At 31.7% G+C, this 27,461-nt stretch overlaps 1 protein-coding gene and 1 non-coding gene across 2 annotated transcripts in view; both read right to left on the minus strand.

Moving 5' to 3' along the window:
• Positions 1 to 27,461, minus strand: part of Pcdh11x (protocadherin 11 X-linked) — a 679,365-nt gene that overhangs the window by 377,190 nt on the left and 274,714 nt on the right. The window contains exon 6 of the mRNA XM_048336144.1: positions 2,035 to 2,115. Coding sequence (XP_048192101.1) covers positions 2,035 to 2,115 — 81 coding nt within the window. The remainder of the gene's footprint in view (positions 1 to 2,034; positions 2,116 to 27,461) is intronic.
• On the minus strand, positions 10,817 to 10,932 carry LOC125344462. The gene has a single exon (XR_007209559.1). It is a non-coding gene; the product is annotated as a U5 spliceosomal RNA (small nuclear RNA).

The following is a 27,461-nucleotide window of genomic DNA, read 5'->3' on the forward strand; positions in this document are numbered from 1 at the left end:
AGAGAAGGGCTATCTACTACTAAGTTAAAGAAAACAGAAGAAAAACAAATCAACAGAAAAATCTTTAAAATTTCCAGTGAATGCAACTTGGTAAATTGTTCTATTATTGCTTCTATGACATTTGGGCACTAACATGAAGTACAGCAATTCAAAATCATTACATGTCACATAGAATGCATTCTGAATAAATTCCTGAATTAGAGATGCATCATTCATATCTAGTAATTTGTCAAAATCATGGCTAAAATAATTCCATAGCACAACAAGGAGCCCCTCCAATTGTGCATTCTTTAAAAAATCTTTTACAGATAAGAGTATTCTCTATGGTTGTGACGAAATTCAAAGAATGATCTAATTATTATATTTTTGAAAGGTCCCAGAGTGTTTGAATAAATCTACAGTCCCACCATGACCTATACTTTTTACTTGAAGATAATGCCTGCCAAAATCAATGAAAGGCAAGGGCATATGACGTCTCTGGTATTTGTAAAGTTTTTCTTTATATACATTTTTGAAAGTTTTTCAACCTATTCAACTTTACTTTGTTCTACAACCAATCTGGAACTATAAAAGTACTTTCCAATGCCTACTCTTACTACCTAAGTGCAAAATATGTATGGACAACTGAGCATCCATGTTTGATAAAGCAATCTCACTCCCAGTTCATATTCCTAAAGTACCTACTTCCTGTTATGTCTTTCAGTTTCTGGAAGGAACTGTAGAGAAAAATGTAATTGAATGCCTTTTTTTTTTTTCAAATTTTTATTATCAAACTGATGTACCGAGAAGTTAAAGTTTCATACGTTAGGCATTGGATACATTTCTTGTACTGTTTGTTACCTTGTCCCTCATACCCCCCTCTCCCCTCCCCCTTACTCTTTCCCCCCCTGAGGTGTTCAGTTCGCTTACATCAAACAGTTTTGCAAGTATTGCTATTGTAGTTGTTTGTCTTTTTTTACCCTGTGTCTCTCATTTTTGGTATTCCCTTTCAATTTCCTAGTTCCAATACCAGTATACACGGTTTCCAATATACTCAGATAAGATTACAGAGATAGTGTAGATACAACCACAGGAAGGTGATACAAGAACATCATCAATAGTAGAAGCTACAGATACACATGGGACGTTGAAAGTAGTTTCAACTTTGATATAACAATCATTTTCATAAAATGGAGTTCATTTCACTTAGCATCATCTTATGGGATCATAAGGGTATAGCTATTGGGCTCTTGTGATCCTCTGTTGTGACTTGCCTAAACCTGTGCTAATTAGTCCCAATAAGGGAGACCATAGAGTCTCATCAAGTGGGCTAAAAACCTACAGAGACTTCTCTGATGAGGAAATGAGAATGGCCAACAGACATATGAAAAAGTGCTCTACATCACTGGCCATAAAGGAAATGCAAATCAAAACAACATTGAGATTCCATCTCACCCCAGTAAGAATGTCATATATCAAGAAAACTAACAATAACAGTTGTTGGAGGGGATGTGGCCAAAAGGGAACCCTACTTCATTGTTGGTGGGAATGTAAACTGGTTCAGCCACTTGGCGAGCAGTATGGAGATTCCTCAGAAGGCTAAATGTAGAACTCCCCTATGACCCAGCAACCCCACTTTTGGGTATTTATCCAAAAAACTACAAACAAAATCAAAGTAAAGCCACCAGCACAACAATGTTCATTGCAGCGCAATTTGTCATAGGGAGAATCTGGAACCAACCCAGATGCCCCTCCGTAGATGAATGGATCAGGAAAATGTGGTACATATACACAATGGAATTTTATGCCTCTATCAGAAAGAATGACATTGCCCCATTTGTAAGGAAATGGAAGGACTTGGAAAAAGTTATACTAAGTGAAGTGAGCCAGACCCAAAGAAACGTAAATTAATAAATCTGTATTATTCATTTTCTGTTTAATTCCTGGTTATCTTTATATCTCAGCAAATTCAGATATTGAATCTTCACAAGGCAAGTTTGAACTTCCCCACAAAGAAATAGGGAGGAAAAGTCAAAAGGAATTTCTTATTTGTACCTGCAGTTGAGGATGCATCCAAATCTCCACAGTCATCGACTCTTTCATGGGAGTGCGAGATCTGATCACCTCCTTCATTTGCTTTAGTAAAAGAAAAAATAGTAAGAATTTATAAGCAATTGGTTATAAATAAATCCACAATGAATGTCACAACAACCACTGTACATAGATTAAATTCTTTAAAAATAACCGCTTTCAAGACAATATTTTATTTAGCAAATAGGCGATTTAGAGTTGAAATATTCCAGGCAAATAGAATATTCAGGGTTGAAATATTCTTGGAATATTTACAAGAAAGAAGAAAAAAGAAAAATTAGTGTTTATGTAACTGGCATATAACATTATATTTATGTGTTCTATTAAACAATGGTTAAATTGTGAAAGACAATGTAAAATATTTAATTCAGTTAAGCTTCAAAGAAGTCCTATATTTTATTACTCAAAATCCTAAACACTATGCTTGTAAGTGTATCATGGTTAAAAATTAAAATTGATCTTCTGTGTGTTCTACTACTATTCGAATTTATCATATTGCATATAAATTATTTGCTATTTTCATAAATTAAATATAGTATGAACAAGTATCCACGTGCTCACCTAATAACCCATAATAATAAAAATATGATATTTATAATTGAATTAATTCATCTAAAAACAAAGTGTACATTCTTTGTTTTCAAAATACTGTAGAAATGTGATACACATGTTCTTTGTAGTTGCTATCATTTGATGTATGAAAAGAGAAATCCTTTTATGTAGTTGAGAAAACCCAAATCCAGTTCAGTGACTATTGGGTTCTTTTGTGCTCCTATATCAGAGATGAGTAGCTGTGTTAGGGTTTCCATGTTACTCTCTTCGAACTCCATGGTGTTGGTTAGTGTAATACAAATTACAGTGTCATCATTAATACATGACAGGGTTTTCAGGTGCCAGATATATCGCCGTACCATGACAGTATATTTTTTGCAGTTTTAAAAAATATTCTAAGTAATTGTACAAATTTCTGCCATTTAACAAAGCATTTATTATTACAATGCACTTGATCAATGTTACCCCTATCAATATTCTCACACATCTATCCCTATCCAACAATTTCCTCACACTTCTCAATTTTGTAATACATATATATATAGTATATATATATACTATATATATATATTTCTTTTTGCATTACCTGCCCATTTCTTGTTATTAATTTTTATTACTAATGTATGGCAATTAGTTAGATAAGAAAACAAGAAAAGGATGAAATTAAAGGCAATTGAGTAGCAAAGTTTTTTTTTTGTTGTTGTTGTTGTTTTTTGCCAGTCCTGGCGCTTGGATTCAGGGCCTGAATATTGTCTCTGGCTTCTTTTTGCTCAAGGCTAGCACTGTACCACTTGAGCCACAGCACCACTTCTGGTCATTTCCTATATATGTGGTGCTGGGGAATTGAACCCAGGGCTTCATGTATATGAGGCAAGCACTCTTGCCACGAGGCCATATTCCCAGCCCGAGTAGCAAAGTTTTAAAACAAATATGACAAAAGGAACAATGCATATTAATATTGCCAAAATAAATCGCCATCACATACTTTGTTTTACAGGAAATCAACAACTAAAAGAAATAAAATGTTAAAATAGAACATCTTATCATAGCAGAATTTAATATTGAGAAACAAATAAGAGATTGTAACTCAAAATTTCTGAAAGGCCCACTTGTTTGTTAGACAAGCAAAGAAAGCTATTTAATGATGGTGAATAAATAAAAACATGTTTGCTTCAAGCAAATGCAAGAACGTGTCCCAAAAAAGAAACTTAAGATTAGACTTTTGGCACATACAATTACTCAAAATTTGAGAACATTGCTAACAACTATAGTAGTGAACACAAAAATAAAGCTAATGATTTAGAATGGGATTCCTTGTCTTTTCATGAGCTAACAGATGTAACCAACTATGAACACTTGTTCTTTATGTGAAGAAGTAATATGCAGTTTGAAACAACTACATAATTTGCCTCTATGAATATTTCTCATGTAACAATCAAGAATATTTTCAAAGTAACCAAGAAAACACAAATTCACCAAAACATTGTATGTGATATGAAATCTACTAATGAACATGGTGAATGATTGTTAAATGATATATATGATGGAAAGAAATTCAATTTAACAAAATAAAGCTTATAAAACATGAAGTTTTCAATGTTTGTGGCTATTTACAGTGCTATATAGTAGCAGATTGTGCAAAATAGTCTAATTTTGTGTATTGAATTACTAAAGTCAGCGTGGAACTTAATTTACTTTCATGAACTGAATCATTATCATTGTGGGAAGTTTTGAAATATGTTGCATACCTTACTCCTACCAAATAATTAGATAGATGACTTATGAAGTATTATGGAATTTTTTGAGCTCAAAAGAAGACTGAAAATTTTGTGTAGTGAGATGTATCTTGGCTACAATTACTTATAACTGTGGAGGTTATATTTTGCTGAAAACTTGAACTCATTTAATAAAAGACAGCCAAGAGGTAAAACTGCTTATATGTGAAAGGTATAGGGTAGTAAATTCATATAAGAACTGAAAATATTCTTCAAATCACAAGTTACATTGAAGCAAAATCTGTTCCCACACAAACTTGAAATTAATTTTGATAGATATATGACGAAAATATTTTAACCATGCTTCTGTTGAAAATAATTTTCTGTATATTGATAAAGTAGCAAAATCAAGAAAAGAAGCTAGTATATGTACACATATATTTATTTATTTATGTGTATGTGTGTATATATACATACATATATATACATACATATCTATGTATATATACTGAACTGACATAACTTGGAGATGGATTGATAAGAGAACTTAGAAGTGCTCATGTGTAAATGAAAAAGACATTTTCATTGATGTAATACAAAAGCCAATTCACCTTAATAAAGCTACATTACATCAACATTACACTCTAATATATTTAGTTGCTTTCCATTCTTTCAAATTTTGTGAATTTTTTCTCATTTTAAAAATAAACATGGAAACTTTAAAGGAAATGTTTGCCAACCCTGAAGAAGGGGGGAAAGCATGATGGTTAATTATCAGTGCACTATTGTTTGAAATTATTAAAAATTGGGAGACAGAGGATGGGGAAGGGAGGAATTAGCAGAAAAAAAAATCAACAGTCAAGGAAGGTAGATGAAAAACTTATTCCATCTGACTAAAAGTCCAAGAAATATAACAGGATGGTAAGATAAACTTATGAATAAGGAATTAAGCATATAAACTTAGTGGAACTGTAAATTAGATGGTAAGTTTACATTTGTATCAAAAGCAAAGTAAAAACACTCAGATATGCCTGAAAAAATAAGTTGTGAATGAAAGAATTTTCTCAGTAGATCTTGGCTTAGAAGTTAAATTTCACTATTTAAAAATGTCTCTTTTAGTTGTGTGTTGTTGCACATTTTCAGCATCTGATTTAAATATTCTCTGTCAACTCTAAGCTATTAAATGTCTGTCTGGGATTTCTTCTGTCAAATACACAGTAATGTGTATTCAAATGCCCACTGAATTAATTATAGATATATTTAAGGTAGCTAAAAGTTTTAAAGTGTGAAAATACACTGTCAATTTAAAATTTGTCAACTAAGCATGTTAATTGCATAACAGGCTTTGATATTTAAATATTAGAAGATTTTATTTTGTAAAAAAATAACAACTTAAAAGTAAACTACCCCCTTTCCTATCTCTATTCTCCCTGATTCTATTACCCTGCATATCAAGCCCCACAGGTATAAAATTAAGAACTAGGAAGTTATCTACTATAATAGTGCTAATATACAGAAAATCTATAATGCAGGTGAGATAAATTGCAATTTTAAGTAATTTTAGTGTTCAAATATATTCATGCTTGACGGTTTTAAGAAAACTAGATATGATTCATCATTGATACCTGAGAAATAAAGTTCAGATTTGCATTTCTGTTTCATATGTACCACATACTGAATGTACTATCCTATCTTCCCTTTTATGGAATTAACTGTCAAGCTGTCAAGAAAAGAGGGAAGTGCTTTACAATAATCACAGTCTTTGTAGATTTAAGCCTCATTTTAATCCAGATTGAATTAAGACAGTGCTCAGTGCCAAAATGTGAAGAGAAACTTACCAATGATATCAAACAATTTTGAAAACGGTCACTGACTTATTGATAATAACTCAAAAATATGTAAAAATATTGGGTGTGGTTATTCTAGAAATAGAGATAAGTTGATCATAATTCACACACTGAAGTAAAATGTAATGTTACATAAAAATGTTAACTTTTTCAAGCAGTGAGATATTATTTTTTAGCAATGCCCTTTGTCCTAAAGAAATAGGCATAAACAAAAGAAAATATGTTGATTTCTATAATGTTTAGAATTATGAAATTTAAGAGTAAAAGAAATACCTAGTTTCTTGAATTTTAATTATAGAAATGACCCAAGCAAATGCCCCAAATTCAATTAAATATCCTTCAATTTTCCCCTGAAAAATAAAGTACGAAAAATTTCCATTAACAGACATGTGAATTGTAGCTCATAATGCACACAATGATGTATCTTTTGTGATAATTAAGGAATATATTGACAACTTCTAAAGAATTAAGTCTTTCAGAAAAATAAGAAACGGTTACATGTGACCTCAGAATAAATGGGTTTCATGAACAAAAGGGCTAATGCAGTAAGATAATTTGATTGAAACTTCTAAATCTGTCAAGTCCTTCTTGCTGTTCTCAATTTTTTCCCCAATGGCTAAGAGAATATGAGCTTTAGACTCCTCTTACTAACTTCATTACTCAACCTGACTAATCTCAACGCAATTGGAGTATTCTGACTGATCTGGCAGTTATTTTACAGAGAAATGAGGTATGTAACTTTTCTTCTCCTACTTGGAAATTTTGTTGCCACCCAAATCTAATGGTAAGTAAAGCATGCCAATAATAAAAATTATGTATGATATTACTGCTGATTGCATTCTCAACAATACATTCTTCTTTCAAAATCTAGCAAATGTAGAACACAGAAGAGCTTCAATGTATTTAGCTACTATATTTCTTTATAAAATATGGCAGATTTTACAACAGAAATGTGAATATAATTCCATGTTCTAGGTAAACATACATACTCCAGGAATGTTAGGTTTTACAAAAATAGCACATTTAAATGTGTTACAATCATCCCCTCAATTATCAAAGTTTTTAGCTAGTTTATCTGATATATTACTTTTATTCCATGTCCATATATTTGACAAATTGACAGGTTATTGTAAAAAATCTTTTTAAACCTACATGTAAGGCATTTTGGAGAGTCTTATGTAATATCTAACAATAAGATATATGTTTAAACATATTAAAATATGTGGCTGATGCTTCTAGTGATGTCTTGCTACTAGTAAACGACCTCTAGCTAGAGTAAAAGACTTGATTACAATTCTAACTTAAAAATTTTATGTCTGCTGGACAAAGTAACCTAATTTTATAATGTTAGGTACATGGGAAGCAGAGATTAGCAGAGCACAGTATAAGACCAGTGGGATCATAAAAGTTTATGGGTTTCCCTCTTAACCTAGGGTTGAGTAGAGTGTCACGTGACTCTTATCACAGCTATCTGGGAGGCTCTGTGGCTGGACATGACTATAAACCCAGCAACATGATGATACTTAGGTGGAAGCATAGCAGCCAGGTCAGGTCTCTACATAAAGCAAAATCTTACCGTCAAATTAACCAAGGTAATCAAGGGGCAAAAGTTGTGACTCAAGTGGTAGAGCACCTGCTTAACAAATCTAAAGTCACTGAGTTTGTATAACACAGAAAGATAATTCAAAATTATGCATTTAATATTGAGCAAAGCAAGATAAATAGTACAGTTTTTAACTCTAATGCTTATCATTTCTCTGTTTTGATATCATTCAAGATGTTTTCCATCTATTTTCTAATGTATAATTCTCTATGAAATTAGTGTAGTTTTTTATATTTAATTTAATTTAATTTTATTGCCAAGGTGATGTACAGAGGTTTTACAGTTACATACATAAGGTAGCTAGTACATTTCTTTTCATTTTTTCTCCCACCTTTCCTCTCCCTAAATCTACCCCCTTAGTTGTACAGTTACTTTCAAACATACTGGCTTGTGAGTGTTGCTATTACATTAGTTTGCCCTTTATCCTTTTGCTCACCATTTTGAGATTCCCCTTCCCTTCTCTAATTAAGATATACTTATATACAATACCCAGGATGTTAAAATAAAATACAGTAACAACAAGGGATAAACCACAGAAAAGAAAAAAAATACATAATACATAATATATAATAATAATAATAACAGTGAAAAATCTCTTGTTTCCATACCTTGCAGTTCATTTTGCTTACCATCATCTCAAATGATAATATGCACATAGCTATTTGAGATATGATCATCTGCTAGGACTATCCTAGATATTAATTATTACCAGTGAGGGAAAACATGGAATCTGTGTTTGTTTGGGTCTAATTCACTTCAGTTTATATGATTTTTTCCAGGTCTTTCCATCTCATTATGATTGGGGCAATGCCATTATTTCTTAAAGTGTATTTTAAATTTTGATAATCATTCAAATAAAAACATTAGCTATAAACTTTATAAGTTTCTCAAAACTTAAAAATGTGACAGTCAGTATGAATCACATTATGACTGTTTAAAGATAATTAAAAGTAGATGTAAGGCTAAGTTGAGTATTGAAAGATTAAAATGTTATGGTAAACCACTAAATTTGTTTAAAACTTAGTGACAGTTTTTGGGTTAGGCAAGTAAGAGAGAGATTGAATAGGTTTAAAGATATAGTTTGGATATGGATATTTGACTTAAATATTCAAGTATTCTTAATGGAATATAGTAAATATTGCAAGCTTGAAGTATGAATTTTTTTCTTACTATGTATTACATAGATTAACATTTTCCCAGATAAACTTACAAACTGAGTATTACCAAAGTTTTGGAGATGACATAACGCCAGAAAATGTACAATTTATTGGTATTTCATGTCCAGGGTTAAGTGACACATGTTGGGTAGAACTAAGGGGACATGAAAATTTATATTTGCGAGTATTATGGCATAAAATTAAGAATGCTCCATAACATTGTGAATCCAAAATGCCTAGGTCTGGGTATTAGTCCCTTTTTAAAATTTTGTATGTTTTTATTTTGTTTCCTACTTGCAAATCTCTATTAAGTAACATAAATTTCTAAATCTCATACTCAGTGGTAAATGTGGACAAATGATTTAGCACTAGGTTGATATAAAGTAGAATTTACTTGACTATATTTTTTTTTCTTGGATAACTGCCATTATCAATGCTACAATGATGTCTTAAAAATATAAGGCTGGATTATTCAATAAGGTTGGCCAGTAATTTTCAGCCTTATCTGAAACTCTCTGGTTTAACATACCAACCAAAAGGAGATATTTCTTCTGAATGTTGTTAGACACAAGGGAAATACAGAAAAAGTGAAGAGTAATTTGGGAAAAAATATGTTCATTTACCCTTATAGTTTCCAGGGACGCTACCAAAAGCAAACAGCTATTTTAAAATTGTCTTCAGGGTAACAAACCACCACGTGGAAAATTCAACAGGCTTAAAGCACTTAATTAGATCTTTTATCTTAATCAATTCAAATGTGTGCTGTGTATATGTGTGTTTGTGTGTGTGTGTGTGTGTGTGTGTGTGTGTGTGTGTGTGTGTGTGTGCATTTTGAGAAGTGGGAATTTAACAGGAAGAAGATGAATTAACACTTAGAAAGCTCAGAGGTTTAATGAAACCAGACATGAGATTTGCCAGATGGTTTGGTATCGGATTGTAAAACTTGAAACTAATCTTCATTTAAGAGTTTCAATGGTTGTACCCTTCTTCTAAAGCCTCCTGCTCTTCTGCTAGGGTGATTCTGAAAAATTATAGATCAGGCTTTAAAGAACAGCTTCAATAAATATTCTCCTTAAATCTCAGCTAAACTGAGCAAGAAGATTACATGTTATTATGATGTAGCACAGCAGGATTCCCCCCCCCCAGAAAACATAATGATGTGCAAAAGGATAAAGCTTTCATTCTGTGCAAAGAGGTCATCCGTAGAAACATAGAAGAACAATGCCTTTCACACAGATTATTGCGATACGTTGAAATGTTCACATAGTGAATGTTCTTTCTTCATGTCTCTGTCACAAGCATCCAGATCTGGGGAGCAAGTCGCAATGATCATGTATCACTATGAAGTAGCCTGGCGTACAGCACCCAGAGAGAGTAGAGCTATCACAGACATTACTGGAAAAAACAAAGAAGTTGGTTTCTCGGGTGATTTATATTACTCCCAGGTTGTCACTTTTACTTTTGAAAGTCTTCATTCCATATTCTCAACATTGTACTATACTAAATTTTAAATGGATATATCTTACTGTCATATGAATGAATGACAAAGTATTAACATAAACCTATAATCCAATATTATTTTTAATATTTCAATACACTATAGAACAATTAAAGTATCTGCCATAAAAATAAACTAGTGTAGTTTTATCAAAAGTTAAACAATGTTCACAGCCTGTTATAGATTGACAGAATTATGAATACCTAATACATCACAGTAAGATTACACAAACCTTCCTACAAAATTATGCAATCTAGTACCAGAGCACATGTGGTTAGTGAGCACTTGGAATTTAGAAATGCTATAAGAGTGGCATATACATTGTATTTTTAAGACCTAATGGAAAAAAGTAAAAATCCTATTGATTTTTTTATAACCTTGCCAAGACAAGGCCTCAAAATATTGGTTTAAGACTCAGAGTTGTTCTTCTCCACGGAAATCTTTAGTAAAAGGCGAAAGATTTATACGATCTGAAGAGAAACCAGAGTATTCCTATTGATTTTTTTAACTGTGTGATGAAATGATCTTACTTTCACATACTGGGTTGAATGAAGTTTTACTGTTAAAATTAATCTCACCTGTTTCATTTCCACTCTTCTTAGTGTGACAAACTTTTTTTCTGTATAATTACTTATTTATTGTCAAAGTGATGAACAGAAAGGTTACTGTTTCTTTTTTTTAATTCAAATTTTTATTATCAAACTGATGTACAGAGAGGTTACAGTTTCAAACGTTAGGCATTGGATACATTTCTTGTATTGTTTGTTACCTTGTCCCTCATACCCCCTTCCCTCCCCCCTTTCCCTTCCACCCCCCCGGAGGTGTTCAGTTCACTTACACCAAACAGTTTTGCAAGTATTGCTTTTGTAGTTGTTTCTCTTTTTTTACCCTGTGTCTCTCAAATTTGGTATTCCCTTTGAATTACCTACTTCCAATACCAGTAAACACGGTTTCCAATATACTCAGATAAGATTACAGAGATAGTGTAGGTACAACCACAGGAAGGTGATACAAGAACATCATCAATAATAGACATAATAGACATATAATAGACATATGACGTTGAAAGTAGTTACAACTGTGATATAACAATTGTTTCCATAACATGGAGTTCATTTCACTTAGCATCATCTTATGTGGTCATAAGGGTATAGCTATTGGGCCTTGTGATGCTCTGCTATGACTTGCCTAAACCTGTACTAATTATTCCCAATAAGGGAGACCATACAGTCCATGTTTCTTTGGGTCTGGCTCACTTCACTTGGTATAATTTTTTCCAAGTCCTTCCATTTCCTTACAAATGGAACAATGTCATTCTTTCTGATAGAGGCATAAAATTCCATTGTGTATATGTACCACATTTTTCTGATCCATTCGTCTACTGAGGGGCATCTGGGTTGGTTCCAGATTCTCGCTATGACAAATTGTGCTGCGATGAACATTGTGCTGGTGGCCTTACTGTGACTTTGTTTGTGGTCTTTTGGATAGATACCCAAAAGTGGGGGTGCTGGGTCATAGGGGAGTTCTATATTGAGCCTTCTGAGGAATCTCCATATTGCTTGCCAGAGTGGCTGAATCAGTTTACATTCCCACCAACAATGAAGTAGGGTTCCCTTTTGGCCACATCCCCTCCAACAGTTGTTATTGTTCGTTTTCGTGATATAGGACATTCTTACTGGGGTGAGATGGAATCTCAATGTTGTTTTGATTTACATTTCTTTTATGGCCAGTGATGTAGAGCACTTTTTCATATGTCTCTTGGCCATTCTCATTTCCGCCTCAGAGAAATCTCTTTGTAAGTCTTTAGCCCACTTGATGAAGGGGCTATTGGTTCGGTAAGGCAGTGGGTACATTTCTTGTACAATTTGTTACTTCCCTCCTGCCCCCTCCCTCTTCCCCTCTCCCCGCATGAGTTGTTCAGTTGGTTTATACCAAATGGTTTTGTAACTATTGTTTTTGGAGTTTTTTTTATCCTTTGTCTCTCAATTTTGCTTTTCCCTTTTCCTTCCCTAGTTCTAATACCAGTATACACAGTATCCAGGGTACTCAGATGAAATACAGTGATAGCACGGAGACAACCACAGGCAGGGGATACAAAGAAGATCATCATCAACAACAAAAAACTACGGTTTCACATGGCATGTTGAAAGTAATTACAACAGTGATATAACACTCGTTTCCATAACATGGAGTTCATTTCACTTAACATCATCTTATGTATTCTTAAGTGCATAGCTATTGGGTTCTTGTGATCCTCTGCTGTGACTAGCCTAAACCTGTGCTAATTATTCCATATGAGGGAAACCATAGAGTTCATTTTTCTTTGGGTCTGGCTCACTTCACAGTATAATTTTTTCCAAGTCCTTCCATTTCATTACAAGTGGGGCAATAAAATACATCCTGATAGCAGCATAGAATTCCACTGTGTACATGCACCACGTTTTCCTGATCCTTTCCTTTACTGAGGGGCATCTGTGTTGGTTTCATATTTTAGCAATGACAAATTTTGTGCAATGAACATTGCTGTGCTGATGGCTTTAGTGTGTTCTTGTTGGTAGTCTTTTGGGTAGATGCCAAAGAGTGGGGCTGCTGGGTCTTAGGGAGCTCTATATGACATTAAACTTAAAATTATAAAAAAAAAACCTGTATCATTTATAAGCTTCACATGTTCAATAGAAGAACATTTATTTTAGAATAGATGAGTAAATCCCAATTTTTTATTTAATATCAGAACATTTGAACTTTCCTTTTTTAAATTGTCCTGCTTATCAAAATATCAGGTAATTAATAATATTTCATGCATTAAAAGGATATGTTCTTTACTAATTCATTATATTTCTTACTTGCAGTTGTCTGAGAATGGATCAAGTTCCTTAAATTAAATCTATATTTTCAACTAATAACATCAATTTATATATTAAGACCTCAATTCAGATAATGATGAATAAACAGAAACACATAAACATAAAATGCGTGAAAGCAACACCATATATTTTACTTAGTGTTTATTTTATATGTGATCTTAACATTCTTGTACTATAAATTAACAAATTATATATTATATAAATGAAGCTATGCTAATCTGTAGAATGGTTTGTAATCCTTTTAAGGGGTTGATAATGTCTTTAAATAGGTTTAAGATTATGATTTAAATTAGGATTTATAATTCTGAGATATTTTATTTATTATAACAGAAGAGTTAAGGGAGGTGGTAAACTATATTTCTTCACATGGTATGAAAACTCACCTTCAGATGTGAATTCACTTGTATGTGGATTTTCATACAAATATTTACTTTCTAAATTTTCTAAGAAAACTGAGAGTAAAAATATTTCAGAGATTTTTTGCATGGTACTGAAAGGCCATGACTCACAAAGAAAAATATCCATACATGGGTATTTTAATGGAGTTATCTATGATTTCTCATAAAAGTATTTTAATGAAATTGAAAAGAAATATACAGCAGTATTTTGGACAAATTTATGCTCAAGATATTAAAAACATAACTATTCAAATATTATAAGTCCTTTCTCATGGAGACAAATATATTACATGTGAAGCTAAACATCTAAAGACTTAACCATCCTCTACAATGGAAACTATGATAATTTAGATTACTTCCATCAACATTATCCCCCTCAATAAAAAATCCTATGGAAAGTTTGCTGCATGAAAATCTCATGCTACCACTTATAAAAATTTGCTATATAATGGCATAAGTACTGAAATTATTTATCTTAACTAGCACAATGTGTAGTAAAGGTGCATGAAGTTTTCAGAACAGATATCAAAAAATAATTATCAATACCAACACTCCATAATCTTGCTTATAAAATATCTTTCTGGAAGTTAGGTCAATGAAAAAATCGTCTTCTGTTTATATACTAATATCCAGATTGGTAATTCTCAAATGTTAAACAGGCCTCTTAATTGTGAATGAATTATAAATGTATATGAATTATGAATGCATAACTTATGTCTATTATTTTTGATTATTTAGATATCAGTTATAGTATCACTTATTTCAACAGGGAATAGAATAATGAATTTATAAATTTATCTTCTCTAATTTCCATTGTATTCACAAAATAAGAGCAAAAATGTTTGTCAAGGTACAGTTTGCTGTAAAAACTATGTTACTTCCATTGTAAACAATTGATTATCAGTCAAGCATTAAAGAATTATGTGTTTTCTTGTCACCTAAACAAAAGATGTGAATCATGAACTGTGACTTGTTCTGTTTCATTACAGATTTTCAACTTTAAATCAAGATTCATATAATGCAAAAGGTTCTTCTTCCCCATCTAACATTTTTGATGAAGATATGTTAAAGTTAGAGAAATTCTAACTTTTGTCAAGAGTCACATAATAGGAAACAAAACAGTCTCAATAGATTTCTTGTACAAAAGAACATTCTGCTGGGAATTTGCTCCTTTCAAATCATCTGAGCTATTCAAAGATGATTTTTATATTGACAATATAAACATGACTAATTAGAGGCCTTCACTGTTGCTGTGAGAACTTGACATTGTAAGTATAAATTCAATATTAAAGAATTAAGTGAAATCCATGTAGATGCACTGAGCTATTAATTAAAGTTATTTCCAGCATAAAATGAATCTTACTAATTTATTTTTAAATTTCATTAATAGTACTTTCAGAATATAAATAACTGAATTTTCTTAGTCGATATCAATGAACCAGTCATTAATAAGATGCATTCTACAGATAGAAAGCATACACAATAAGCTGTTGATATTCTTTATATTTGAAAACCCTTAGTAATTAGGAATATGCCTAATGATTACAGAGAAGTATTTCATGTATTAATAGCATTTTTAGTTCCCAAGAATTCTTATTAGAAATCTATTCGTGCCTTTTCAAGTTACCCTTCCGGATATCTCAAGGGATATGTCAAGAAATATTTTCACCTGAATTGGTCCACAATCTACTTCAATTAGTTATGAACAAAGAAACAAATATGTGATGTAGAACAAATCCAAATAAGTAAGCATAAAAATTAACAAATATAATTACTATGTAGAGAATGTTAGCTCTGTAAATTGTTAATGGTAAAATGAAACTAATTGAAATCTGTTCAATAATGAGGACTGGTGAGGATATGGAAAGTGAAAATTAGCAAAAAGCTTCTTTCTGATTACAGTGTATATATATGGAATAACAGTGAAACACTTTTTAACAATCAGCAAACACAGATACACACACAGACACAGACACACACACACACACACACACACACACACACACACACACACACACACAAATAAAAATACTCAAAGACAAAAGTAAAATCAAGTCCTATCTAGGATTGAGGTTTTAGTGGGAATAGGGAGGATGGATGGAAAGAATAAGTATAGTCAAATATATCATGCACATTTGTGAAAATTGAATAATGTCTCTTATTGAAATCAGTTTGTGAAGGGGTAATGGGAATAAGTGAGAATAATGTATAAGGCGAGTCCAATCAAGGTAAATTGTAGGCATATAAGGACGTCAAAATAACTCCCCTGAGCAACTATTTGATGCTACTAAAATGTGAAAAAATATGAACGAATACAATATAGAGGAAGTAGTTATTTGATGTCAAAATCTACATTGCAATGATGATTGATTATCTATTAAATGTTGGACAGAAGTTGGGGAATGATACAATAGCTTAATATGAACAGCTTCTAAATGATGGGAAAGATAAGCAAAGAGACTTTCCCCTAAAATCTCCAGAAGGAATGCAGTCATTCAGAATTCTTGGCTTTAGTATAAGACCAACATTGATTTTGTTATCTTCAGAACTGCAATATAATGTTTTGTTTCACTTTTAAGTAGCAGATATAATAGGTGTACTATTAGTTAGTAAATTTACAAAAAAAGAATACAGATATCTGTGTTCAAAGAAGCATAGGGTATTTTATATCAAGTTAATTACTGTAGATCTTGAATTGTGAGACTTCATATGATTTTATACACAAGGTTATAAATGTTAACTTTTTAAAGTGACACATGTTCTGCATGTTGAATTTGGATTTCATCCTTGAGACAATATTTCCTACTATATTACACACTAAAGAACATATGCATTGGCAAGTGTTGTAAGAACAGAAGAAAGTTAAACTTGTAAGATTAAGAAAGCTTTTCTTTTCAAGCTACTCAGCACATTTCCTGAAAATATCTATAAGCCCATGATTTAACTAACCCACTAAATTCCTGTGCCATTTTCGTTTATGATGTTAAAGCCCTAGTCAAATCCATTACAATGAATAATAGGAATCAATTCAAAAGTATCTCTGAATTTAGTACTTTCTGTCTGGACTCAATTTGAGAAGTCAGTTCCTTGGTATAACTTAAGATTTTGGAATCCAAAGTTACATCCCCATGATAAGCCATATGTTACTGTTTTGTTCACTTTGCTTCATTTTCCTAAACCCGTAATGTAGATGTGTGTGTTTGTGAAAAGATGACATAAAAAATCAGAGATTCAGTTTCATTTTGGCACTAACATCTTCTGTGCTTATTTTGTTTCATGTAAAAATTAAAATATTTTATAAGATAAGGAAACCAATTTATATAACTTGTCTTGATGTAATTATACATTTGAGATTCATTATTTGAGAAAATTTTATATGATTGTAACAATGACTGAACACCTAGGGAGTACATCATCTTCATGAATATTTGTGTACATTTGTGTGTTCCAAGTTGTCCACAATTTTAACTAAAGGTTCCCAACATTCAAACTTTTTATACCTACTAGTTCATTTACTTTATTCAATCAAAATTACAGCTTATATTTTATAGCCTTTTTGGGAAATGAGGCAATTTTCCTAAAAGTCATACTGCATAGTAGATTATGTCCATTTTTCAAGAAAGCAACAAACATAAAATAGCTACTTTTCTTCTTCTTCTTGACAGATTAAATGACATTTTAAAAGTTCTGTATACTTTATATGCTTTTATACTGGAACTGTTCCTTCAGATTATTCTGCTGTGGTTAACCACATTTAGTAGCTGCTGGGAAACTATCATTTTTCATTATTAAAGTACAAAAAGCTATGAAGTTATTTTTGGCATACTTTGTAAAATAAAAAAATAATTTAGTCTCAATAGTTTAACGTTTATTTTGGAGAGAATATGTATGGCTATTCAGGAAGCCTCAGAAATACAAATCAGATGTTTGGAGGATTGGTTATAGCTGCTCGTCCTAGAAAATGTGACTCTGAACAGGAAGCATTGGACACTTAGATGGTCATGTTAAATTGTCACCCCCATTGTATGACATTTTGTAGTTCAGAAAAAAATACTGTCTTGTGCCACTGAATTTCTAGTGTAGGGACTCCTTCTCTCTTCCCCTGCCCTCTCAATCTAGTGATACAAAAGGGTCTCAGTGAAACAAGACAGAATATGAGTACAGTGAATCTCAGTCAGTGTCACTGCTTCCATCCTTTTCCCTATCTTCCCTAGTACCATCCATAACCTCAAATTTCATAGTACCAATTTTACCTGTGCATATTGAATATAATAACTAAACACCTCCAAGTTTTCACATTGGAAAGCCAAGCCTTCTCCAGCCTGAGATGCATTCCTGGTACTTTTTTCCATTTACTGATGACAGATTTGAGTCAGCATACCCATCCATTGGTTGATTACGAGTCTCACAAAATTCTATGGGTCTATTTGCCTCTGACTGCTGTATCCTAGCATGACAGGCTTGAGCCAGTTTTCTTAAATATTCTAGAAACAATGCACTGTTTAAAGACTACCATTTTCATAAACATGAAAATAAGATTCATTTGCTTTAATCATAAAAAGCTATGTTATATTTTATTTTTTGTTTTTAATTCAGGAGTTAAAGGAAAACCGAATGATCAAGCAATCTTATTGCAATTGAGCACAAACCAAGATTTAAATGATCAAAGAAAGAGAATTTATTTACAAAGTGAATCATCAACATGACATACCTTTGTAAAGATTCTTGTATAATATTTTTCTGTTTAGTTAAAAAATTGTATTAAATTAAAAAAGGTTGGTTATGCAATAAGAGTTACTTTTAAAGTTAAAACAAAAGGAAAATAAGGTGTTGAAAATAACATTCCATTTCAGTTTATTTTCTACATGGACACACAACCAGGAGATTAAATGGCAATCATTTTGCACCATAGGTTTTAGTTAATGTTATTAAATATGAGTAAATGTTATTAAATGTCCTGCAAGGAGGACAAATGCACTCTTTTAAGTTTACATTTTGTCTCATATTTTGGATCTCTTCCTTATTGAGAGATAGGAATATCCAAAATTATCTCGCATGAAATCTAAAAAGTTATATTTTTAAAAGAATCATCTTAATAGTTATGTTTCCTTTTCGCAGACAAATAGCCCATAGTAACTGAGTCCACTTAATTAAGACAGATGTATTCTGCAGGAAATGAATTAAGAATTTTGCTCATAATGTATTTTCTTTTTGTTTGGTTATTTTGACTTTCCTCTACAGAACTCTGAGCAATGTGACACAAAGATTCACTAGTAATGCATTGTCAGTTTCACTTACCTAAAAACAATGTAAAAAGAAAACTCTGATGATATAAACATCAAACAACTAGAATATAAAAATATTTTCTTGATTTCATAATGGAGATATATGGACTTGTAATTGCTAGCTTCAGATACAATGGTATGTAATATACCCTTTCTCACTAAGATCAGGAATATGATAAAGTCACTTTAGCATTGTTTTGGAGGATCTGGCTAAGGAAATTAGGCAATGGAAAAAAAAGACATCATTGGAAATATAGGAAAATAAGAATTAATCTCTATTAGGAAATCAGAGTACATTGAATGTAGAAAATACACACTACATCAAACTGCAGAGCTTCTCCAGGGCAAAGGACATAGCTTACAAGATAAACAAAAAACCCACAGATTCAGAAAAGAGCTTTATCAGCCATACAACGGACAAAGGTCTCATATCTAAAATAGATGCCGAACTCAAAAACTTAATTTCCTCCAATCAAATCCTCAAAGAACCAATAGGCCCCTCAACAAATGGGCCAAAGCTCTAAAAAGAGACTTCTCTGAAGAGTAAATGAGAATGGCCAAGAGACACATGAAGAAGTGCTATGCATCACTGGCCATGAAAGAAATGCAAATCAAAACAACACCGAGATTCCACCTCATCCCAGTAAGAATGTCCATGATCAGGAAAAGTAATAATAACAAAAGCTGGAGGGGATGTGGCCAAAAAGGAACCCTACTACATTGTTGTTGGGAATGTAAACTTGTTCAACCACTCTGGAAAGCGGTATGGTGATTCCTCAGAAAGCAAAACATAGAGCTCCCCTAAGACCCAGCAGTCCCACTTTTGGGCATCTACCCAAAAGATTACAAACAAGAACAGACTAAAGCCACCAGCACAATTATATTTATCACAGCACAATTTGTCATTGCTAAAATATGGAACCAACCCAGATGCCCCTCAGCAGATAAGTGGATCAAGAAAATGTGGTACATATACAAAATGGAATTCTATGTCTCTATCAGAAAGAATGGTAGTTGGCCATTCATAAGGAAATGGAAGGACTTCGAAAAAATTATACTAAGTTAGCCAGACCCAAGGAAACATGAACTCTATGGTTTCCCTCCTAGGGAATAATTAGTACATCTCTAGGATAGACATAGCAGAAGAGCACAATAGCTCAATAGCTGTACCCATATGAACACATAAGATAATCCTAAGCGAAATGAACTCCATGTAATGGAAATAAGTGGTATATCACTGTCGTAATTAATTTCAACATACCATGTGAAACTGTACCTTTTTTTTTGTTTGTTGGTTTCTCTCGTATTCCCTTCCTGTGGTTTTACTCCTGCTATTACTGTTACTGATCTTAGTATCCTGGGTACTGTATAAACATGTATTGGAACCAGGGAAGGGAAAGGGAACACCAAAACTGAGAGACATAGGATAAAAAGACAAATCATTGCAATAGCGATACTTGCGAAACTAATTTCTATAAACCAAACGTACAGCTCATGGGGCGTGGGAGGGAACTGGAGAGGGTGGAGAGGGGGAAAAATGAAGGAGAAGGTAAAAAGCTGGATAATAAATGTACTTGCCTTACATATGAAACTGTAACTCCTCTGAACTTCACTTTGACAATAAAGTACTATTTAAATTTGTATATAATAGATATTGACAATCTAAAAGTCATTTTTTAAAATTCCATTATGTATAATTTGAAAACTAGACCAAGATGCCTAGACTGGAAATTCACAATGTGACAGTTTTCCAAAACAGGACCACAGTATTTATAGTTCAATGATTTAAGGAAAAATATTCTTTCAAAGTTCAGAATCACTCTTACTATATATAACTGTGGTTGACAATTGACTGTGAAATAGTTCTCAGTATGAATTTCCTTGTTTGCTATGAAGTAAAAATAATTTTGCCTTTATTATTAGAAAGAAATATTTGCGTAAGAAGGAACTGTTATAACATAAAAGCACCCTATTCCCACAAGGTCCATTTGAAATGGTTTTAGTGGTATAATCTAAGTGATTGGTACATGTTGGCTTATTATTAAACTCTTTAACATTGTTGTATATTTGAAAATTCTTATTTCCTATATCTGGCACACGGTTTGAGAACTCATCTAATCTCTCACAAGACCAACTATATTTTCTTTTTGGTTCTAATTTCATTTGAGCCATGCTTTTTAAATAATATTTCTGTTCTTCAATACCATACCTAAACTTGATTAGATGCATTTTCATATGCATATATTTAATATATAATGCTGTCTAGAAAAGCATAGATGAATCATAAAATATTCATAAAATTAGTACTTTCTCTTGAGTTTGTTACTGAGAGAAACTCACCTAACTATGAGTACATAGAGGCAATTATTATCACCTCCTTCAGTCAGAAATTCTGGTAGCTAGTCCATTAATAATGGTAAAAGATACAAAGATGTATTTCAATTTCATTTCTTTGTTCATATATATATATATATATATATATACCCTATATACTAAGTATATTTTATGCTGTTATGGGATGTTAGTCATGGATTTATTAAAATATAAATCACATTATGTGTATTTCTCTACCTTAACTTGGTTGTTCCTCCCCAGCCTGCTGTTTATTACCTGAATACATTAAACATGCCTACTAGAATTATTATTAATGAGATAAAAACATATTTGTCTTCTGTAAAAGACTGTGGACTGTGAAGTTCTCAGAGGTAAGAATCACTAGTTCATAAAATTCTCTGAGTATTTTCTATGCACATATATAGAGCTAGATGGTGAGAATTAAATGAAATAACTTTTCAATGAAAATAACTTTTAGCACAAGTGTGTAATTTCTAAACTATTACATGAAACCAAGGTTTGGATGTTTCAGCAAAGAAATATCTAATTTAGCACAAGTTCCTAATTTCTATATCAAATAATCATAAGTGTTCCAATAACCAAAGTGGGCAAAGAGTTTGCACTGTAAATCATTCATTCATTTATTTATAAAATTGGATAAGCTAACAGTAGAGAATTGTTAAATTATTCTAAAAGCACATGGACACAGAAATATAAAACTGTGACAGAAGGGAATTTACCAAATAAAACAGGAAAGAAGAAAAGAAAAAGAGCTTCAAACAATATAATAAAAATAAACTCTTACTTTCACTTCTTGGAGTTCATTTTAATAAGCATAATTTCATAAGATCTTACATTGAGCCCTTGTGACCCCCTACTAAGAATACCTTCTTTTGTTCTCACTCTGTGAATGTTTAGATTGCTGTTTAATGAATCATGTTCAGGTGTAATTATTTTTCTTTTAGTATCCACTTTGTTTATCTGATTTTAGGAGGGGAAAGGGAAGTGCAGAAATGGTGCGGCAAGGGGTGAACCAATTCAGAAAGTGAGACCCAATAAACACTACATTTGAAATGAACTATACAACTTTTGGGGGAGGGAAGTCAGGAGGGGGGAAAACTGAGAATGAATGAGGAGGTGTGTGGCACTGTTGAAAAGGAAATGTACACATTACCTGAATCATATAACTGTAACTTCTCTGTACATTACCTTTAAAATAAAAATTAAAAAAAATTTAAAAATCCAGATTAAAAAATATGGAAGTGGTGAGCCATAGACTAATAGTGAACAGTTGAATTAAATCCTGAATACAAAACAAATACCTACTCCTCCACAAAATCTCACTTCTTTTGTCTCCCAGTCTCTATCTGTTGATAGCAAAGTTAGGAATGATGCAAGGGGTGACAATGATCAAGATGCATTGTCTTCATAAATTGACTTGTTGCACTGAAAACCCTTTGTACAACTATTTATTTAATCCAGTCTTGAACTCAGGGCCTGAGCACTGTCCCTGGCTTCTTTTTGCTCAAGGCTAGCACTCTACCACTTGAGCCCCAGTGCCACTTCTGGCCTTTTCTGTATATGTGGTGCTGAGGAATCGAACCTAGGCTTCATGTATATGATGAGATAAGCACTCTTCCCACTAGGCCATATTCCCAGCCCCTTGATTTTTTTAAATTGAGAAATGGTGTAAGGAAATGTCTAATATTCATTTATTCTTATCCCTACTAATATTTATTTATTTCCTTCTTTTTTCATTCTTTACAAATTTGTATGAAAAGCATTTTTCAAAAGTTCTGGAAAAATACTGTATTTTCCTTATTTAATAAAGAGAAATAAAGCTCAAGTGAGGCATATAATTCTCATAGAGTCCAAGGCATTGGACCAAGTTAAGGCTTACACTGGAAATGGATATTACTGTCTTAAAAAGAAGATAGATATACATAACAGATTAAGATAAAAAGAGTGATTACTCCAATACTTCACAGGCCCTGTTGCATTTTCTACCTGTCTTTAACTCTCAAAATGGTATTAACATACATTGTTTTTACATGTATAATTTTTTTCTCAGAAATAGTGTCTTTTATTTCACCTATTCAGCTTTAGAAAAATTAATTGTGTACCTCTTTCTTTCAGTGAAAATAAAACCTCAGGAAACTTTTTCTGGGTTTATTTAGTAAGTCTACCAAAAAGATATGCCATGTGAGTTTAGCAAAAATTTAGAAAACACACATGCACAGATACATACACATATTTCAGTCATTAAATTAATGTGGAAATCTAAGAGAAATTGGAGAAATTAGTCATATATCTTCATGAAGCTAGCTTCAAAACTCACTTCATAGGAGCTAGAATCTAGGTAAGGGCAGATGTTTTGTTAGTATTAAATTCTTCAATATTGTCGTATATTTGAAAGTTTTAATTTCTTTGTTCCTGGCACATAGTTTACGAAATAATACTCTCTAATACAGGAAATACTATATTTTGGTTTTTGGGTTCAAATAGAACCACCTCTCTGAGAATATATTTTTTCTCTTTAAAAGGATGATATAAAAATAACGTTCAATAGTACATATCTAGGATTTTATGTTAATGGAGAATGGATGGTTTTTCCTTCTAATCACAAAGGGAAGACAGACTCATATGTTAGTTTATTAATTTTCTGCCTACATATTAATTTGTATATATTTTAAAGGAGTAGTTTACACGCTAAATTGACTGGCAAAGTTTTGTTATATCAGTAATACCTGCCTTGTTTTCTTTTTCAATAATCTCAAAAGTGATTTATGGGTTAAGTATTTAAACACTTTCTATTATTAAGTAAATAATTTCATTTAAAATACATTTGTAGCATAGAATGTTGTGATTTGATAGCGTGTTTTCTCAATTGCTTCATTTTTAGGTAAAGAATAACACTTGTAATTATCAATTATTATAGGAAAATAAAATTATTCATTTAAAGTGACTAATTCTATGTTAAAGGTTTTCAAAGTAGCTGAGAGCAATATAATTATGTTTTATACTTTTGTGAAGTATCCTTTTATAATACATTTCTAAATTATTACATTACTTGATACTAAGTGAGTAAAATTAAGTGAAGGTTAGTAGCTAAATTTTGAAACCAAAGTTTAGATGTTTCAGCAAAGAAGTCCAGGTTCAGGTTTTAATTACAGGAAAGTAATAATTTCAATATTCACAATAATGGGAGTTGCCAACACAATAATGAATAGAAATATGTTTACAATGACTAGTTACATTGTGTGTTGTCATTCAGAAAACAAATTCTCTTTTGTCCAGGATGAATAGTTTGTTTACAATGGACATATCAGAGGAAATTCTATGTGGGCCAAAAATTGTTCTGGTATTTTTAAATATCTATTTACATCTTTTGTTTTAATATACAGATAAGATCTAGGTAATCAAAATGAGCATCATTTATAAGACTTCCATGTAAAATACACAGAGCATAGTATTATAATGGATCTGGAAAACTCACATTTTAAATAAGGGGTTTATAAAAATAGAAATTATTTTCAGATATCAAAGACATAGTTACTACTATATTCAATTCTTCACATCAGAAATAGCATCACAGTGTAAGAACATTATTTTATAAAATTATTACAGTAGATTTGTTCAAGAATTACATTAATAATGTATACAGATTTTGTGATCACTTACCTTAATATATGCTCATTTACACATATAAAAATCTTTATTCCTTTTTAGGTACAGAAAATACATACATATCATTGTACAGAACACATACACTTCCTAAATTGTAATCTCTATTTACCACTATTTGTATATAAAAAATAAAATACATATCAATATCTTATTATGAGATAAAATCTTGCATGTATTTCCTTCAAAAGAAAAATTTCAAGAACAGCAAAGCTCTAGGACTTTACTAAAAAATAGAAGACATACAAAAATAAATAGAATCATTATATTTATTATCATACATCATATTTTGCTACCTTTGCATTATTGAAGACTAAGTGTATTAGTTTCCACCATAAAAGCAATGGTATTCAGAAACGTTATGAATGTGCAGAGTATTAGAAGTAAATTATATCCAATAGTGCTATTTGAACCTTTATGTAAATGGGTTTAATATATATTTTAGACTTTTTAATTTTTGCTAAATTCCCATTGTAAAACCTGTGTATTTAGTAATAGTTATATGATCATATTAGGAATTTTATAAAAAAAATTCCTGGTATAGCAGATGCATTTATAACAGCAAGTACTAGAACTGCAAAAGTGCAAACAATGATTTTTCATTAGCTGGAAAGCCATCCCAAAGCATTTAAATATAACACAGATACATTTACCAAAGCAATTACAGTGCATATAGCTAATCAAATATGAGCATGGCCCTGTATTAAATTGCTTTAAAAATCAATAATATATATCACTGGTCATAATTACCAAAAATCAAATGTAATGCAGGGTTGTATAAAATTATGGTACTTCTATGCCACTTTGAAACAAAGCCAATAGCCTCTTGAACTGAGTCTCTTTCAACAGTGCCACCCAATTTTGTTTAAGTGGGGCATAATGGAGCAAGCAAAAATTATAGATTTTTGTACTGACAAATGTCCATGTAGATATCCTAATACCAAGGGCAAGATGGTTTATCATAATAGTGAATATTGCAGAGACTGTTTTATTTGAAGCGCTCATGTTCATTATTATCAATATCAATTAAATGGAAACCCATGTCATAATTTGAATTCATTTTCATCTTTCAGGAACACAGATAAATTTGTGATAATTTTAATATCTTGAAATTACAGTTAATTTTAATATCTTAAAGATATTAAGGACCTTTTCATTTTGGAAATATGCCCCAAATAATTTTATTACATTTTATCATATCTTTAAACTGTTATTTTATTTTTAAGGAGTCATGGTTGGTATTTTAACAACATAAAAAGAGATTATCTTGCAGTGTATTGAATGAAGAATTAGTGAATATGTTACAAAAATGCTAGGTTTTAATTTAACTCAATAATTCTTTGTGGAAAAATGGTTTGAGTTGGTATTTATTAAGTACTTGCTTTTGTGCCCAATTCTCCTTCATTTCCACTTATTTTCGTATGTGTGCTCCCTATTCTTTTCAAACATATTGAAGATCATTTGGTAGTACATGTCATCCCAGCATATTTCAGATAATTTCTTTTTTATTTTTACTAGTGTCAGTCCTGGGGCTTGAACTCTGGGCAGGGACACTATTCCTGAGCTTTTGTGCTCAAGGATAGCTTTCCTTCTGTCTTCACTAGGTTCACTTCTGTCTTTTCTTTGAGTAGGTAATTGAAGATAAGTGTCCCACAGACTTTCTTTCCTGAGATGGCTTCAAACCAGGATTCTCAGATTTCAGACTCCTGAGTAGTTAGAATTACAGACATGAGCCATCAGCTTCAAGCTTTCTCAGACTCTTTCTAATAAAATATCATACAGCATGATGTAATTCTAATTAGAAATGCAAACCAAGAAGCTTTGTGTTTTCGTAGTAAATTTTCAGATGGTGGCATATTTCTCCCTAATTACATTTTAATTTTTCCTCCTTTACATAAGTTAAAAAATTGTTTTTCTATACTCCTGCCTGTATACTGAAGTTCTTGTTTGTTAGACTCAAACAAAACCAAGCAAAAATAACAATAAAAATAAAGTCATCAGTTGTATATACAAGAAGAGATGAAAGATCATGCACACTATATCTTTGAGCATGATGGAAACTTTGCTATGCTCTTTTACATGTGAAAATCAGATGCTAATTCTAGAAATGTATCCAACGCCTAATGTATGAAACTGTAACCTCTCTGTACATCAGTTTGATAATAAAAATTTGAAAAAAATAATAATTTGCCGTGATATTATCAAATTAAGTTTGGATCGAAATATGTCACATATTTTTTATAGAGGCCTGCAAAACAAACATACACTAATAAAAATATAAAACACATAATGTAAAATGAAATAAAATATGGAAAACCCTATGTAATAGTTTAGTTTTTGGAAGATTTGTAAAGATGGCACCACTGTTTATATTTGGGTGAAGGCAGTTCACTTATATTTTGGAAATGCACTCTGTTTCGATGATAATTTAAAATTTTTATTTGGAAATTTTTA

This window comes from Perognathus longimembris, chromosome 28, assembly GCF_023159225.1.
Source record: "Perognathus longimembris pacificus isolate PPM17 chromosome 28, ASM2315922v1, whole genome shotgun sequence".
Classification (NCBI taxonomy): Eukaryota; Metazoa; Chordata; class Mammalia; order Rodentia; family Heteromyidae; genus Perognathus; species Perognathus longimembris.